The following is a 19,108-nucleotide window of genomic DNA, read 5'->3' as shown; positions in this document are numbered from 1 at the left end:
AGAGGGAGTGAGAGAAGGAAGGAAATGAGCATTTATTAAGTACCTGCTGTGTGCCAGGCACCACAATAAGTATTTGACATATTATTTCACCTACCCTCAAAACAATTCTGGGAGGTAGGTGCTATTATTTTCTTCATTTTATAGTTGAGGAAATTGAGGTAGACAGAGGTCAAGTGACTTGCCCAGGGTCACAGCTTGTAAGTGTTGGAGGCTAGATTTGAATTCAGGTCTTCCTGACTCTAGGCCCAGTGCTTTAGCTACCACATCAACTAGATGTCAGACAGAAAAGAGGAGGTAATACACTGCCAGGTTGAAGGATGCCTTTTACAAATACATGAAAGCAGGAAAGGAACACTGATTTCAGTAAGCAGGTAGCAATCCAGTTTTGCTGGAACAGAATTCATAAAGAACAGTGCGAAATAAGTCTGGAAAGGTAGGTAGCAGCCAAATGATGGAGGTCCTTAAATATTTGTCTGAGTAGGTTTAGGAGTGACATGGTCAGGCCTATACCTTAACGGATGATTATTTTACAAATGTGCAAAGAAAACACTGAAGGGAAGAAGAGAAAGGAAGAAGCAGGGAGACCAGTTAAGAGGCAATGAGAACAGTGCGGGAAAGACATAATAAAAGTGTGAGCTTAGCTGGTGGCCACATGAGTGGAGACAAAGGTGAGAGACATTGTGGAAGGAGAATTCAGAAGGTTTTGTGTCTACAGTCCAGGAAAGAAATTAGATCTAATCTACAGATCTGAGAGTCATATGGACAGACATGGACTTGTTACCCACATTAGGAGTTTTGCCTGTCATGGTGGGAAGAGTGCTGAATTTTAAGCCCAGGACTCAGGCTCAAATTCCAGCTCTCCTACTTTTTATTTTTGGGCCCATCATTGAATCTCTCTGGGCCTTAGTTTTCTCATCTTGTGAAATGAGTTAAGTTGGAATAGATGATCTGAAGTTCTGTCCATCTATAACCTTATAATAGCTATTTGCCCATTTCTCTCACTGTCGATAAGGTCAAAACAACCTCTTTTCCTAGTCAGATATGCCTGTGATGATGTCTTATGTTGCTGTCTGAGGATGGTATACAACAGGTTCTGAAAGGGCTTGGAAGATCTGCTTCTTGTACCACCAATCTTGTCAGACTAGATTGTTCAAAAAATCTTTGTCATAAATTGATTCACCACCGAGTATCACAAATTTTGAACTGGTAATAAGATTCAGCATATTTATATAGCTCTTTGTCATAAATTGATTCACCACCGAGTATCACAAATTTTGAACTGGTAATAAGATTCAGCATATTTATATAGCTCTTAATGCATAAAACCTAGAATAAGTTTTAAGATTAAAAAAAAACCCAAACAACAACAAACCTCAAAATTAGCTTTTACTGATAACTGACCTAAGAGGGAATATATTTTACACGTACAATTCTAATGACAGAAATAGTATTGAGAGGAAACTAGAATACAATGAAAAATGAAATATTCCTACTATTTAATTACCTTTACTTGAGGCTGTTTTTTTCACAGATACCACATTATCTTCAGAGATTGTAAGACGCCTTAACACATCAGCCAAAGCTGCCTTCAGAACTGTGATTTCATCTTCTTGTTGCTGAACTCGCAACTCAAGGGCAGAGAGACGATCCTGGACATCAGAAGTACTTGTAGCAGAGATACTATCATCTATTAAAAATTAAGACAAAATAAGGTATCTTCAAAATAATTTCCATAAGACTAAATCTAAATAGAAATCATGAGAAAAACACAGCACATAAATTGATTTTTGAAAATACGAAGACTAGTAAAACCTTAACTCTTTCATGGATTGATTCTATTCAATTTGTTCCAGTTTAGATTTATTTCATAACTTGATAAATAATACATCTTAATATAACAACAAATTTCCCTGACCAAACTTTCCCTAGGATGATTACTGAATAATATGCAGTATAGATATCTATATATTATTTCTGCTTCATCTCCAGAACATATAATGGAAATTGTTTTCAGAAAATGTGAAATCTGGAAAGACAGTAAACTTTCCAAAGCATTTGGCCACAGTAAATTATTTTCTCAGCTATTACCATCCTTATATATGAAACTATACTGTGAGATGATTTGTGGGTCGCTTTGTCTACTTCTACTCTGAATGAACCATAACCCTATTTATATAGCTCTTACGAACCCACAGCCATTGGCCAGGAAGCCCAGTATTACACAAACTGCTTGCGTGATCACCTTCTCCCCTCAGCATTCCCAATGCAAATCACATATACACATGCCTCTTCCCTCCCTCCCTTTTTATAAGTGTGCACACGTGTGTATATAATTTAATTAATGCTATGTTCAAATATAGTTTTGAATCATTGAAAGTTGAAGTTGGAAGAGTCTTAAGGGTTACTTTGTACAATCTTCTAAGTTAATGAAAAGGAAACTGAAGCTTAGAGAAGTTATATGACTTTTCTAAGGTCATACACTACTAAGCGGTGCTGCCATTGGCAGAGCTTTCTGAGTATTAGTCTAGCGCTTTTCTAACCATATCAGTTACAAAACAGGAAAAAAAAACTGTTCCTAAAATCTTATAGGTCAAGCTAGTAAAATTATTATGACTGCCTATATTTTATTTAGATAATCTGTATTTAAAGAAAGTAATAATAGCTAATCGCATGTATGACTGCCTTGAAACTTATAAAATATCCTTTTTTGTACTATTGCCTCCCCCAGGGAGGATTTTATAATTTCTAAATATGCTTAACATTGCATTATGTCAGCAATAAAAAGAAAATGAATGCATTCCTTTATGCTTCCATAAAGCTTAAATATAAGATAAAAATTATTAATTGTTCAGAGTCTATTAAAAGTAGAATTTAAGGGGCAGCTAGGTGGCGCAGTGGATAGAGCACTGGCCCTGGATTCAGGAGGACCTGAGTTCAAATCCAGCCTTACTAACTGTGTGGCTCCAGGTAAGTCACTCAACCCCAACTGCCTTGCAAAAAAAAAAAAAAGTGGAATTTAATACCTCCACTAACATTCTACTGATGGTGATGTGTAAAGAAATTCTTTGCAAACTCATTTGAGCCTCACTATACTCCAGTAAGGTAAACACTATTAGTTATTGTCACCACTTTACAGATGAAGAAACTGAGGTTTGGAGAGGTTAACTGACTGGCCTATGGTCACACATCTAGTAAATGTCAGAGGTGGAATTTGAATGTAGGTTTTCTTTAAGTTTGAACCCTCTCCACTACTCCACACCGAACAGTTGGAAGGAACTGTTGGCATCAGTATGAAGAATGGAATGGGATCAGGAAGATGACTACGAGGGTACCACAATAATCACAAAGCAAAGTAAAAAGGGCCTGAAATAGCAGAGTGGAAGTGGAAACAGAAAGATGGCTGAAGTTTAGAGAGAAGTCATCAATCAACAAATATTTAAGGTCCTCCTATGTGCTAGATGCTAGGGATAAAACTTTAAAAATTCCTGCCCAATAACATTATAAAAATCAATTATTCTGAAAGACTAAAGAACTCTGATCAACCATGATACCAAAGGATGGATGATGAAGAATGCTACCCACCTCCTGACAAAGAAATGATGAGCTAAATATGCAGAATAAGAGAGATATTTCTGGACATGGCCAATATCAGATTTTTTTTTCTTGAACATGCATTTGTTTCAAGGGAACAGTTTTATTTTTTTATGGGGAGGAGAAAAAAAATTAGAATTTTTAAAAGTTAATGAAAAAAAAAAGTCCCTTCCCTCAAAGGGCTTACATTCTATAGGGGGAGACAATATGGAAACACAAAAGTATACTTATACTTCTATGTATACATAAAATATACATATAAACATACCGTTATCCCTTCCACATCATGGTTTTGATATATTGTTGGTCAGCACAAATAATTAAGTGGGATTTTTTGAGAGTTTTGCAGAAGCCACAGATTACATACAAAGGCTGGCAGATGGCACAGAAAAAGTTTTAAAACTCAGAAATGAATATAGGTATAGTATCAACATCTTTTATCTTTTAATATCATAAATATACACAATTTCTTTTTTAAAGTTAAAATATGGTCAAGCACTCAGCCCAAAACTTACAATAAGGCACTGTAAACACCCCATAAAAGAAAAAGAAAAAATTCAGACTTCTCTGGTATGAAAGGAAAGCCAAAAAATTTTACATGGATGTCCCAGATCACAATGGTGCTGTGTCCCCAACCCTGGCAATGTGGAAAGAATAACCATGTATTTAAATACACCTCTTTATTGTACCTGTGATTTCACTGGTACAGGAAACTCCCAATAGAAAACTCTACCTACTAACACAGATCAGAATTTTTCCAGCAATTTACAATCTAAGGGAGTTGGGTGGACATATAAGGCTAAATGATTTGCCACAAATTCAACCTATGCCAGAGGTTATGGATATTCAGGGAGGACTAGCACCTCTGGTATGAGGGCTTGCAAGCCCTTTTCAGGGCTGGCTAGTCATCCACCTTCGGTGTTCACCTTCACCCAACTCTCACCTGAGGCTCTAAAAAGCTGCAGCATGCACACCCTAGTAAAATGTCTCAGGAACAAGCTAAACCAGCTTGAGGTTAACTAACATGCCTCAAACCTGTTGCTGATAGGGGAATGTCTACCCAAAACATGTGAAAACTTTCCCCAAGTAGAATGGGAGGATGAGAACAATTTGTTCCAATGGCCACGAAAGCACCTGAAGCAGGCTCTGTGGAGCTCTCAGAACTGTGGTCAGGCATTGCAGACACCAAAGACATCCACTGCATCCTGGGCCATCACCAGTCATCTTGATTTTTGTCCTGCTACTGGACTTCAATGACTCAGGAAGAGAGAGTGAAGCTTACAACTCTGCTTAATTCTTAAATCCACCTCAGGCACATGTCAAGATATCACTTGTGACGTCACTGGTTGTCTTGGAAAACAAAGGATGAACAACTAGAACACCGACAAGTCTTTCTGGCTCCAGTACAGCTTTCTACCAACTACACTATACTTCTCCCTACTCCTAATCATTTTTCCCCTGTGCTTGTGTTTCACATATACACCCCCCCCCCCAATATATAGAGAGGAAGTGGAATCTCTTTTTTGATGAACAGGAGTAAGGCAAATTGGGCTAAAATCTAAATCAGAATGTGTGAAGAGAAGTGATAAGGCTGGACAGGTAAGCTTGTTCAAGTTGTAAAGAGCTTTAAATGCCAAAGAAAAGAGTTAGTATTCAATCTTAAAAGTAACATGGTCTATAAAGTATACACAAGGCAGTAACATGGTCATTACTGTGATTGGGACAGATGAGACAGTAACTGATAACAGAAAGAAGTTTAATTCTTTTCTTTTTTTTCCTATTTTCTCTGCAAAGGATAATGACCTCTAAATTGGAAAGGACAGAATGAAAATAACTAACATTGAGTTAATACCCGAAACATTTAAAGAGATAGTAAAAATCACCTAGATGCCCCCGATAAATTCAAGTCACTCTGCCCAGATGAGCCACAGCCCCAGGAACTGAAAGAAACAGCAAATATTACTGCTGAGCCAGTGTCTATGATATTTGAAAGATCATGGAAAACGGGAGAGGTGCCCACAAGATTGGAGAAGGACAAATATCCAATTTTCAAAACTGGGACAAGAACAGTCTACAAACTATAGGCCAGTGAACTTGACTTTGATTCCTGGGGAAATTTTCAAAGTGTCATTAAAGAGATGGTTCACCAACAACTAGAAAAGGAATGGTGATTACATAATTCCCTTGGCTTTATCAAGAACATGTCATGCCAAACTAACCTCATTTCGATTTTTGACAGGATTACTGAACTACAAGATGAGGGAAGCAGTGTTGATATAGCATACCTAGATTTTAGCAGCTTTTCATACTATTTTTGTGAGGAAGGTGGAGAAATATGGATTGGATGATAATATAATCAGATGGATTGAGCACTGATTGGCTGGATGGCTGGAATGAGAAAGTAATAGCCCTGTCCTGTTTAATATTTTTATTAATGATTTAGGTGACATATAGCTTATCAAATTTGAAGATGAGACCACACCAAGAGGAAGTGCCAGGACTGAAAAGATAAGAAAGAGCACTAGGCTAAATCTAAGAAGATGAAATTCAATAGGGACAAGTATAAAGTCTTGTATTCAGGTACCAAAAAAATCAATTTTATAAGTACAAAACGGGGCATGGATGGGTAGATTACTTGGTTCTTTTTTAAGTCATGGCCTTCAGGTGACTTTTATTGTCTCTTTGATCTCTTTTCCAGATCAGTTTTTTTCCCCCACTATGAGATATTTCACATTTTCATCTATTCCCCCCCTCCTCAATTTTTGGACTTTAAATATTTCTTGATGCCTGATGAAGTATTTTACTTCTGTCTGATCAATTTTAACGGGGGGGAGGTGTGGGGAGGAAGAGGACTTTGTCCATAAACAACAGGCTAAGTGGAGGTTTTGGCAGGCACCCAGGGGTGATCAAACTATACACTATTTGGTTTCTAGGGCTATAATCTCTCCAAAGAGGCAACTTTCTTTAGAAGTTTTGAAAAGCAGTTTCTTGCACACTGCCAGGCCCTGTTTGCTACTGAACAGATAATGTGGCATGTCATATTATCATCCTTCTTCTAGGTTTGCTTATTATGAGTTGAGTGATACGAGATGGTTCCTCTAGCAAAATGGGTAGGGTAAAAGAGGCCTCTATTATTTAATGGAAATAGTAGATTCAAAATCATTCTCACCAGGTTCCATTGGGTGTCAGGGCCTCTCATGAACAAGTTGTAAACTATGTTAGAAGCTGATGCTTCTAGTACCAGCCCCGACATCCTGCCCCCTCTATTAGCCCAGCGAGCCTTCATCTAGTAGGACCTGACTCCAGAAGAATGCCATTTTGCCTGATTCACCAGTGGCTCTATGATAAGAGAAACGTGTGCAACTGGACATCAGCAGTAATTAATCCAGTAATGGTGGATACCCTGAGGGATGGAGATTCTATAGCAAGGCTAGAGTGTGATAGAGCCTTCAGGGATGTTTTGGATAAGATCTTCATCTATCCTGGATTCATGGCCAGTGGTTATGGGTCCAACCAAGTGGTCTGGAGCCTGGAGAAGGTAGGACCAACCAATCAAAGGCTCTCTCTTTTAGCTTGAGGACTAACAGAGGAATTTTACCAATGTCTTTGATGGAAGATGAAACTAAAAAGGTATTTAGCTGGAAAAAAGGGGATACCCTAGCTGACTTGGTAGTAATGCTGAGTTCCCAGATGAAGATGATAGAGTCTTTACTCTAGCTCCCATGGAAGCTGGCAATCCTTCAACAGAGGTATATAAAAAGGCAGAGATTTGGTATTACTGTTTGGTTCTCTCAACTCTTCTCCCCATGCAACTGGGGGCAGAGGTGGGAGAGGTGTGTGTGTGTGCGCGCACGCGTGCCACTGGTGGGCCAGGGAACAATGAAGGGATGCGGATATAGAGAAAGTTTCAGTATTGACAATGGCACCTGAGAAGTTAATGAACTCTCAGCTTCCTTATTACAGCTGTACTCTGTAAATGAAGAATAGTGGCTGTACCAGAAGCGTCATCATCTGTGCTATGGCCCTGACATTTCTGGTGCTGCTCCTGCTCATTTTCACCACTTTACATGTGGGAGACACACTATGAACTGCAAAGATTTGGCAGTACCAAAACATGGACCAGATCATTAGGGTCTGGAAATTAGTCTTTCTGAAGGGAGAAGGAGGCAAGACCTAGGATTTCTGATCTTCATTCTCTATGTTCAGTATCCCTTTTGGAAGAATATTATATTGTTGTCATTTCTGTTTTCGTTTTTCTTTTACTTGGACTAAGTTCCTTTCCCCATACTGCCTACAACAGGCTTCTTTCTTGTGACTGATGAGAATGTGATCTCATCATCTTTTGATCTGGAGACTGACTTGTCTAGTAATGGCCCTAAAGCCATTAAAGCTACATAAGGTCCTCTAGAACAAAGGCTCAAATACCAGGCCACTGGTTCTAGCTACTCCTAGGTGGCTTCCCCAGATTAAAATGTAATTGAGAAATACTTAACAAAATAAATAAAAGTACAATAAAACACAGAAAATGCTAATTTGTAGTGTTCTAAGACAATCTGTGGCCTGCAGAGATCCTTATGTATGGTTTAGTGGCCCATTTCTATTTGAGTTTGATACTCCCGCTCTAGATGACCTTTATTACCTTGCCACCAAGGTGTGAGAGGCAGTGGGAACATTATCTGCTTTAGTTTTCCCTTAAAAGGTACTGAAATGTTGGTTGTGATACCTCACCATTAGTCCCTGTTTGCTGATCTCATAAGTTCAAAAGTTCTGAGCTACTGAAGGAATAACTTAATAGCTGCTGTAGCATAAATGTGAACCCTCAGGAAAGGAAGGCTACTGGGCTGCCTAAGGAGAGACAAACTGGCCCTCTAGTAGGTTGGCCAATAAGCCAATGAGCACTGGGATCAGATCTGTGAGAAGTCAATGTATTTATTCCCAGTCTGAGAAAGGGAGAACTAGCCTCAAAAATAAATACAAAGCAAAAGATATTGCAACCATAAATCTTGGGCCAGTGCATAGCTTCTTGGTGGCTTATGTACAAAAGTACATGGGGAAGAAGGGCTTGACAGGCATGTCAACAGGGCCAACACAAAGGCAAAAAAACTAAGTGAATTAATCTCGTGTCCCTGTACAATATCCTTTCAAAGTTATGGTGAAGTAAACCTCCTTTTGTTAACTGTAAGATGGTCTGATGGTCTACAAGTGTCTCATTTCATTTCAATTCTAAACCTGAAGCAATGAAATCGGTCTGAATCAGGCTACAACATAAAGAAACAGAAAACCTATACATGCGACTTAACACTGGCTGTTTAGGACACTGCTAAAGGACACGAAGGTGCAGACTTACTTTTGGTGGAAAAGCACTGTAACTACACAAAACCAAGGGAAATAAAAAGTTAGAAACTAAAAAGGCAAAGGAGAAGGTGACAAATGTGGTTTGCAATTTTTCTACTTATAATGAATATATAAACAGTGACTGATTTCTACCTTTATAATATCTCTCACATGTCTCCTCTCTGGACACTGCAAGACCTCACACCAGGGCTGTTACAACTGCCTGCTGGTTGTTCTACCTGCCTCAAGTTCTTCCCCACTCTAATACCTCCTCCACTCAGCTGTCAAACTGATCTTCCTAAAGCACAAGTTTGACCATGTCTTCCTCTATTCAATAAATTCCAATAGCTCCCTGTCACCGCCAATAAAAAAATATAAAATCTTGTTTTGCTCTTCCCTTTATAATCTGGCCCCTTCTTACATTTTCTGTCTTCTTACATCTTTCCTCTTCTTACTCAGTGACTTAGTGACACTGGCCTCCTTGCCACTCCTTGAACAAGATTTCACACCTCCTGACTCCTGAGCATCCTCACCAGCTTGTCTCTCATGCCCAGAATGCTCTCTCTTTATCTCAACCTCTTACCTTCTCTGGCTCTCATCTTCTGCAAGATGCCTTTTCTAGTCTTTTTTTTTTCTCCTTACTCTCTCTCATCTCCTATACCCAAACACTGGTCAAGTCCTGTCATTTACACCTTCATGCCATCTTTTCTATATGCCCCCTTCTCTCTTCTGTTTCCTAGTCCTTCTTAATCTCAGATTTTCTTCAATTTATCCTATGTATCTTGTTTGTATACAGTTCCTTGCATCTTGTCTTCCCCATCAGATTACGGGCTCCTTAAGAGAAGAAACTGGTTTTAACTTTTCTTTGTACCCCTGAAACTTAGCACAACATCTAACCTGTAGTAGGGACTTAAAAAATGCCAGGTGACTAAGTGAAAAAAAATGATGTTTTTAAGTTTCTGTCTACCAGGCTATATTTGAATTAAATGAAACACAAAGCCAGAAAGTTTTGGGGCTAAAAAAAGAAGACACTTCTAATGGAAACATTTCTATAGCAATTTTTCTATTAAGCACATGAAACCTATGCACTATTAAATGTATGGACAACAAAATATGTAATCTTAGTGAATCAGGTAAGCACCTTAGTTCTTTGTATTTATATTAAGAATTAAACTCAACCTAGTTCTAAAAAATTAAAATCCATTTCATCTAGACCAAAAGCCAACAATTTCCAATTAAATCAAAGTTTTAATTAACTTACGTGCATAATAAACATAACTTAAAAATAATATATATATATTTCTATTTAAAGGACTTAGAAAACTGTAGTGTTGTTTGTGAATGGTTCTTTAAAGTCCAATTGTGTCTTTAAAATCAAAGGATATGGGGGGCAGCTAGGTGGTGCAGTGGATAGAGCTCTGGCTTTGGAGTAACACTAGCAGTGTGACTCTGGCCAAGTCACTTAACCCCGATTACTTCACCAAAAAAAAGCAAAAATTTTTTTAAAAAGTCAGGATATGAATAAACAATTCTCAAAAAAAAATCGCAGACTATTAAGAATCATTTAAAAATGTTCCAAATTGCTTAATAAGAGAAACAAAAACCAGAACAACTCTGAGGTTTCATGTTACACCCAGTAAAATAGCAAAGACAATAGTGGTTGGAAACTGTCAGTGTAGTAAGGGCTAAAAAAAAGATCATAATACTGCTGATGGAGATGTGAACTGAAGCAATCATTCTCTAAAAAACAGGTAGGGGGGCTGAGCCAAGATGGCAGAGTGAAAGCAGTGACTTGATTGAGCGCTCCCCCAAACCCCTCCAAATACCTGTAAAACATGGCTCTAAACAAATTCTAAAGCAGCAGAACCCACAAAAAGACAGAGTGAAGCAAATTTCCAGCCCAAGACAACCTGGATGACTGATCAGAAAAGTATATCGCGCCGGGCGGGGAAGAGAGCACAATTTGGCGTGGGTGCGCATGCCGCAGTGAACCAGACCTCAGAGGACTGAATCGTGGGCAGCTGTCCTGGTTTCCAGACTTCTCAAACCACGAACGCCAAAGACAACTTAGGTCAGTGGAAAAAGTCTGTTTCTGCAGTGCTGAGAGAGAAGCATGGGGTCTCAGCTCCATTCCCTAAGCGCAGCCCAGGGTAGGGGCTGCCTCCTGAGCTTCCAGCCCACAGACTGAGGGGGAATCCAGTGGCTGATCAGAGGGGGATTGCAGGGATCTCTTTGCCAGTGCTGAGGCAGGAATCTCTTGCTTTGCCCGTGCTTCGATCTGAGTCACAGTTCTGAGTGGCAGTCCTGGCATGGTGGAGCTTGTAGTGGCTGTGGTCAGGAAACCCTTCTCACAGTTCCAGGACAGAAGGGAGTGCTTGTGGTCACTCACAGACCAGAGCACAGGCCAGGAAAGGAGTAAACACCTCACCCCTTATCTTACCACCTTGGAAGAATTGAAAATTTACAGGTCCCTACAAGTATCTCTGAAAACAGCTGTATAAACCCCTGACGCTTGGGGCTGCACATTCTCCACACTAGAAGCAGACTCTTATTTTAATAAAGAGTCTAAAACTCAAGTAACTGGCTGGGATCATGAGCAGGCAATGCAAAAAGAGTCAGACTATATTATCTTACTTTGGTGACAAAGAAGATCAAAACATACAACCAAAAGAAGACAACAAAATCAGAGCTCCTACATCCAAAGCCTCCAAGAAAAATATGAATCAGTCCCAGGCCTTGGAAGAGATCAAAAAGGATTTTAAGAAGCAAATAAGAGAAGCAGAGGAAAAACTGGGAAGAGAAATGACGGTGATGCAAGAAAATCATGAAAAACAAGTCAACAGCTTGCTAAAGGAGACCCCCAAAAAACTGAAGAGTATAACACCTTAAAAAATAGCCTAACCCAAATGGAAAAAGAGGTCCAAAAAGCCAATGAAGAGAAGAATGCCCTAAAAAGCAAAACTGGCCAAATGGAAAAGGAAGTCCAAAAGATTACTGAAGAAAACACTTCCTTAAAAATTAGGATAGAGCAATTGGAGGCTAGGGCCTTTAAGAGAAATCAAGACACTGTAAAACAAATCCAAAAGAATGAAAAATTAGAAAACAATGTGAAATATCTCACTGGAAAAACAAATGACCTCGAAAATAGATCCAGGAGAGAGAGTTTAAAAATTATTGGACTATCTGAAAGCCACAATCAAAAAAGGAGCCTAGACATCATCTTTCAAGAAATTATCAAGGAAAACTACCCTGATATTTTAGAACCAGAAGGCAAAATAGAAATTGAAAGAATCCACCGATATCCTCCTGAAAGACATCCCTGAAGGAAAACTCCTAGGAATATTGTAGCCAAATTCCAGAGTTCCCAGGTCAAGAAGAAAATATTACAAGCTGGTAGAAAGAAACAATTCAAGTATTGTGGAAACACAATCAGGATAACACAAGATTTAGCAGCTTCTACATTAAAGGACAGCAGGGCATGGAATACAAGACTCAAGTGGAACATCTGAAGAGGTAAACAGGAAAGAGAAATCATAAGAGACTTATTAAGGTTGAACTGTTTACATTCCTGCATGGAAAGATGACATTTATAACTCATGAGACCTTTGTCAGTATTAGGGTAGTTGGAGGGAAAAAATTATATGTATGGACAGATAGACAGATAGACAGATAGATAGATAGATAGATAGATAGATAGATAGATAGATAGATAGATAGACAGATAGATAGAGGGCACAGGGTGAGTTGAAGATGAAGGGGTCATATCTGGAGAATAAAATTAAGGTATGAGAGAGGATTATACTAGGAGAAGAAGAAAGGGAAAGGTAGAATGGGGTAAATTATCTCACAAAAAAACAGAAAAGAAAGGGCTCTTACAGTGGAGGGGAAACGGGGAAGGTGAGAGGGAATGAGTGAATCTTATTCTCATCAGATTTGGCTTAAGGAGGGAATAACATACACATTCAATTGGGTATGGAAATCTGACTTACCCTATAGGAAAATAGGGGGAGAAGGGGACAAGACAGCAAGGGGATGATAGAAAGGAGGGCATACTGGGAAAGGGGTAATCAGAAGCAAATACTTCTAAGGAGGGGCATGGTCAAAAAAAAAAAGAATAGAATAAATGGGGGGGCAGAATAGGATTAAGGTAAATAGAGTTAGTTTTTCACAACATGTCTACTATGGAAGTGTTTTGCATAACTGCACATGTATAACCTATACTGAGTTGCTTGCTTTTTCAATGAGGGTGGGTGGGGAGGGAGGAAGGGAGAAAATTTGGAACCCAAAGTTTTAAAAATACATGTTTAAAAAAATGTTTTCACATGCAACTGGGAAATAAGAAATACAGGAAATGGGGTGCAGAAGTCTATCCTGCCCTACAGGAAAATAGAAGGGGAAGGGGATAAGAGAGTGGGGGGAGAGATAGAAGAAAGGGCAGACTAGGGGAAGGGGTATTCAAAATGCATGCCATCTTGGGGTGGGGGGAGGGGCAAGATGGGGTGAAAATTTGGAACTCAAAATCTTGTGGAAGTAAATGTTGAAAACTAAAAATAAATTTATATATTTTTTTTAAAAAGCAGGTATTCATTCTTAACCTGGAACCTGTGAGCTTTTTTTTTTAAAATTCAATATTATGGTGATTGTATTACATTATAATTGGTTTCCTTGGTAATCCTATATATTTTGTAAATTTAAAAACCTTATTCTGAGAAGAGGCTCACAGGTTACCAGACTGTCAAAAGGTCTATGATACAAAAAAGGTTTAAGAACCTCCCTTCTAGAGCAATCTGGAATCTGGACTAAATTGTTATAAAGCAACTAAAATGTATATACCTTCTGACTCATCAATACCACTGCAAGGCATATCTCCCAAGGATTTCAAAGACAGACAACAAACACCAAAATACTTAAACTACAAATTAAAGCAATTTCAAGATTCTACCTCATAACCATAAGATTGGAAAAGATGACAAGAGAGGAAAATGACAAATAGCACACTAATGCACTTTTGGTGGAGTTCTGAATTGTCTATTTTGAGAAGCAATTTGGAACTATAGCTCCAAAGTCACCAAACTGTCCATACCCTTTAATCCAGTGATATCACTACTGTTCTATAACCTGAAGAGAACAAAGAAGGGAAAAGGATTCCTATGTACAAAAATATCTGAATAAGGCAAAAAATTGCAAGTGGGTTCCTATTGGGAAATAGTTTAACAAATCATGGTATACAAGTGTAACGGGATACCATTTCTCCATGAGAGAAATGGTAAAATGGGTATTTTCAATGGAAACTGGGAATATATGTTGACATATATGAATAGAGTACAATGAACAAACCAGGAGAACAATTTATAACAATGATATAACGAAAAATGAATTTCAAAGACTTAAGAACTCTGACAATGCAATGATAAACCATGATTAGAAGACTAAAAATGAAACAAGATAAGAGGATTCAGAAGGAAGAATGGGACATGCATTTTTGGACATGGTCAATGAAGGAATTTGTTTCCTTTCTATATTTTTTATGAAGATAAGTTCCTTGAGGGTAGGGACTGTCTCTTACTTATAGTTAGCCCAGAGCCTGACACATAAGTGATTAATAAATCCTTTAACTTATGAGGGTTTTCCTTTTTGTTGTTGTTCAATTTTAGGGGAGGGAGGAAGAAAAAATAAATGTTAGTTAACTGGACAACAACAAAAAAAAGGCCTAGGAAGAAAACTCCATGAAGCCTCAAGGCTGAAGCAAACTACTAGAGAAAAAACAGTAACTTTATATCAGCATTTTTTCCTGGTGAAGAATTGGAAACAAAGTACTAGAAGGGTTATTCTTTAGAAGTGGAGTTAGATTTATGTTGCTAGGGCACAGAGATCAGAACAAGGGCCAAATGTGGGTACAAATTATGAGAATATATAAATATATACATATACACATATACACATATACATACGTACAAATATATACATAGTAGAGACATTAGTGAAAGAAACAGTCTTCCACTAAAATTTTTGGATGTCAGATTTTTCTGCTTAAAGCTCAGTTACGATTTTTTTTAAAGTGAACCCTTTATTAGTGAATCTCACCCCCCCATCAGTATATTCTGAGAAAAAAAAAAGAAGTCATTCACATTTAAGGTACAATGACAGTGCTAGATACTTCAGCTCAGGGAGACTAGTCTACTTCAAAAGGTAGCTTCAAGTAAAAGCCAGGCGATCATTTGTCACGTACATTGTAGGAGAAAAGAAAATTGAGCTAGTAGATAGCCTTTTAGGCCTCTTCCAACCCTGAGATTCTATAATTCTGAATCAGGTTGGGCAACTGAAGCCAGGCAGAATAATGCAGTGGATATAGATCTATAGAGTCAGAATACTAGGTTAAGTCCCAACTTGGCCACTGAAGCTGGATGTATGATTACAGACAATTCATTTTCAAGTCAAATTAATAAGCATTTATTAAGTGCTTCTGAGCACCATGCTAAGTGCTGGGATACAAAGAAAGGGATGAGGGGAGGAAAAGAAAAGGAAAAAAAAGTCCTTATCAAGGAGTTAACAGTCTACATGCAAACAACTACTTACAAATAAAATATATATGTATAGGATAAACTGGAGATCATCTACAGAGGGAAGGCACTAACATTTGCTGTTGTTCAGTTGTTTCATGTCTGACTTTTTGTGACTCCATTTAGGGTTTTCTTGGCAAAGATACTTGAGCGATTTGTCAGCTCATTTTACAGATGGGGAAACTGAGGCAAACAGGGATAAGTGACTTGCCCAGTGTTACACAGCTAGTAAGTGTCCAAGGCTGGGTTTGAACTCCAAGCCCAGCATACTACCTATTGCCATTTAGCTCCCCTTACTAACATTAAGAGGGACCAGAAAAAGTTTCTTGTAGAAGGTGGAATTTTAACTGGGATTTGAAGTGATCCAGAGAAGCCAGATGGCATAGATGCGACAGAAGAGAATGCTAAGCATGAAGGACAGCCAGTGAAAATTCATAGTGTGGAGTTAGTGTTTTGTGCCAGGAACAGCAAAGAGGCCAATGTCACTGGGTTGCAGACTATGAGAAGGTAAATATGGTATGACAAGACTGGAAAGGTAGGAGGGGGAAGGTTAAGAGGCTAAAGGTTAAGAAGGTTTAGAAGCTAAACAGGATTTTATATTTGATCCTGGTTGGAGCTGACAGGGAACCACTAGAGTTTATTGAATAAGGGTGGTGACATGGTTAGACCTATGCTTTAGGAAGGTCCATTTGACAACTAGGTGAAGGATGGAATGGAGTGAGAAAGAACTTGAGGCAGACAGACCCACGAGAAGGCTATTAAAATAAGTGTCTGTACAAAGATGGTAGCAATGTCAAAGGAGAGGAGAAATACAAGAGATGTTATGAAATTAGAATACACAGGACATGGCAATACGTTGTCTATGGAGGGTGGAAAAGTCTGTAGAGTTGAGGATGATATCTAGATTGTGAGCTTGTCTAAATAGGAGGATGGTGGTTCCTTCCACAGTAATAAGGAAGTTAGGAAAAAAGGGAGGGCTTGGAGGTTAAGATAATGATAGTTCTGTCTATGGAACACACAGTTCAAGATGTCCAATAGACAGGTGGAGATGTGAGTCTGGAGGTTAGGGCTAGATGAACAGAACTAAGAATTATCAACATATATATGATTATTGAATCCATGTGTACTAACAAAATCACCAAGAAAAATAGTATGGAAGGAGGGGCACAGAATACAGCCCTGGGAGGAACTTATGGTTAGCAGGTACAACTTGGATAAAAACCCAACAAAGCAGTCAGGTAGAAGAACCAGGGAGGAGTAATATGAGGGAAACTTAGAAAGAAGAGAGTATCAAGGAAACAAAGGTGATCAACAATGTCAAAAGCTATGGCAGTGAGGTCAAGGAGGATAAGGATTGAGAAAAGTCCTCTGGCTATTAAGGGATCATTTGTAACTTTGAAGAAAAATAGTTTCATTGATTGTTGAGGTCAGAAGACAGACTGCAAAGTTAAAAGAGAGAGGAAAGGAAGCGTAGGTACCTATATACTACATATATTTTTATCTGTTTACGTGCTTTACTTCCCAAGTAATTTCCTTCACTAGGCAGCTACAAAACCAAAGGGCCTGGAGTCAAGAAGATCTAAGCTTGAATCCCGCTTCAAATACATACTAATTGTAATTCTAAGCAAGTTACTTAAATTCTCTTATCAGTTTCCTCATTAGTAAAATGAAGGTAATAATAGTACCTATTACAAAGAGTTACTGTGAGGTTCAAATAAGACAACATATGTAAAGCAGTTTGCAAACTTTAATGTTCTATATAAATGCTAGCTATTATTATTACTACTAATAATTCATTAAGCATTTACTAAATTCCTACAATGTGTAGTCATTAGGAATACAAAGACAGAATAGTCTCTCAAAGAGTTTTTAATCTTCTGGGTAGGGGGTAGTTAGGGGTTGGTAAGTTGCAATAAAGGTGGTGATAGAAAATATATACAAACTAAATACAAATTAATTATGGGTTAGGAGAGCACTAACAACTAGGGGGATCAGGAAGGTGGTTTTTGAGGTAAGCTTTGAAGTGAACTATAGATTCCAAGAAGTAGATAGAGGTGGAGAGGGAATATATTCCAAGCGTGGAGGCCAACTTTAGCTGCCACCAGACACCACTCTCCACCCTTTTCTCATTGTTGAGTTCTTCCCAAAATCTCCATTTTGGGGAAGGGCCCCAGATCAGCCAATCCTCATTCTCCAAACTTAGTGATAACGCCTCTGCAGGGCAGCTCCCTCCCTTTCCCCTTTTCAGATCCTCTTTTATGTTTTAATTTTCTCCATAATAACATAAGTTCCTTAAGGGGTGTTCAGTTGTTTTCAGTTATGTCTGACTCTTTGTGATCCCATTTGGGATTTTCTTGGCACAGATACTGGAGTGGTTTGCTATATCCATCTCCAGTGCATTTTACAGATGACAAACTGAGGCAGAGTTAAGTGACTTGTCCAGGGTCACAAAACTAGGAAGTGACTAAGGCTAGATTTGAACTCACGAAGATGAGTCTTTCTGGGCTCCCTGGATGCCCCAACTTGAGGGTAGGAATTATCTTACTTTTTGAATAGATTTGTATCCTTAGTTCTCAGGACAGTATCTGGCACATAGTTAAGTGCTTAACAAATGCCTGTTCAGTGACCAGACGTACAAAGGCATAGCAAGGAGGGCAAAGTCAAATGGTGGAATGAGAAGAAGCAACTGAGTCTAGTTCACGACTACCCCTTATCCACAATGACCTAGAAAATACATTTGTCAGAATTGTGATTAAGAAAGCTGAGAAAAAGTCAAAATGAGTCATTTTTTTCCCAGGGAAACACAGAGATCTGTAGACATTGGGGACAGGGTCTGGCCAGGAGCATGAACAGCATGCAGGGAACATTCTAACACAAAGGGACAGAAAACAAGGGCAGGAAGGAAGCACTGGAGCAGAAATATGACGTGGCAGCTCTGTAGCCCAACCAGTTCTAGGTCACAGAAGAAGGGCAGAGAGAAAGGGTCAACAACGGTTGGCCCTAGCTGTACAACAAAATAAGGAACAAGTTTGAGAAATATAACTACGTGGCTCTGATCCCAGGAGGAGAATGGTGACTCAGCTGTAGACTTCAAACCAATTTCTAAGCCTGCAATGGAGTAACTAGAGCAGGGGTCCCAGACTAGAGGAGAGTCGGCAGTTCAGTTATTCTGAACCTACAGAGATAACTGACTGAATCCAAGAGCAGTCTAGTGAAATTCTCAACCAAGCATAAAACAAGAAACCCAAACCTAGTTTAGGAACTCATAGAGCTCAGACAAGAAGGCAGTGAATAGACCTCACACCCCTTTGCGTGCACTGAAAGCTTGAAGGCCCTGCTGTGAAAGCAGCAGAAGAACATAAAGACAGAATCTCAGGTCAGACATTCTCCCCAGAAGTGTGCAGATCCCAGAATTAATATAAAATCCAAAGTCAAGAAGGAGGCTAGAAGAATAGCATAAAAAAAAAAAGAACCCCACCATAAAGAGCTACTGTGGTGATAGGGAAGCTCAAGACACAAACATGGAAAAAGAGAAATGACTTGAAAACATCTATAAACAAAGCTTCCAGGGCGAAAGCTTGGATACAGTTCTAATAAGACTTTCAAGAAGAGTTTAAAAATTA

At 38.8% G+C, this 19,108-nt stretch overlaps 1 protein-coding gene and 1 long non-coding RNA gene across 7 annotated transcripts in view; one reads left to right on the top strand and one right to left on the bottom strand.

Moving 5' to 3' along the window:
• The window catches only part of EML4 (EMAP like 4), a 181,429-nt gene that overhangs the window by 97,145 nt on the left and 65,176 nt on the right, over positions 1–19,108 (bottom strand). For all 6 annotated transcript variants that reach the window (XM_021001221.2, XM_078149491.1, XM_021001222.2 and 3 more), the window contains exon 2: positions 1,505–1,687. In XM_021001221.2, coding sequence (XP_020856880.1) covers positions 1,505–1,687 — 183 coding nt within the window. The remainder of the gene's footprint in view (positions 1–1,504; positions 1,688–19,108) is intronic.
• On the top strand, positions 5,112–5,541 carry LOC110218477 (uncharacterized). The gene is made up of 2 exons (XR_002327305.2): positions 5,112–5,190; positions 5,386–5,541. It is a non-coding gene; the product is annotated as an uncharacterized LOC110218477 (long non-coding RNA).

Source organism: Phascolarctos cinereus, unplaced genomic scaffold, assembly GCF_003287225.1.
Source record: "Phascolarctos cinereus isolate Bilbo 61053 unplaced genomic scaffold, phaCin_HiC Scaffold_2;HRSCAF=192, whole genome shotgun sequence".
NCBI lineage: Eukaryota > Metazoa > Chordata > Mammalia > Diprotodontia > Phascolarctidae > Phascolarctos > Phascolarctos cinereus.
This window is presented reverse-complemented; position numbering and strand designations above follow the sequence as displayed.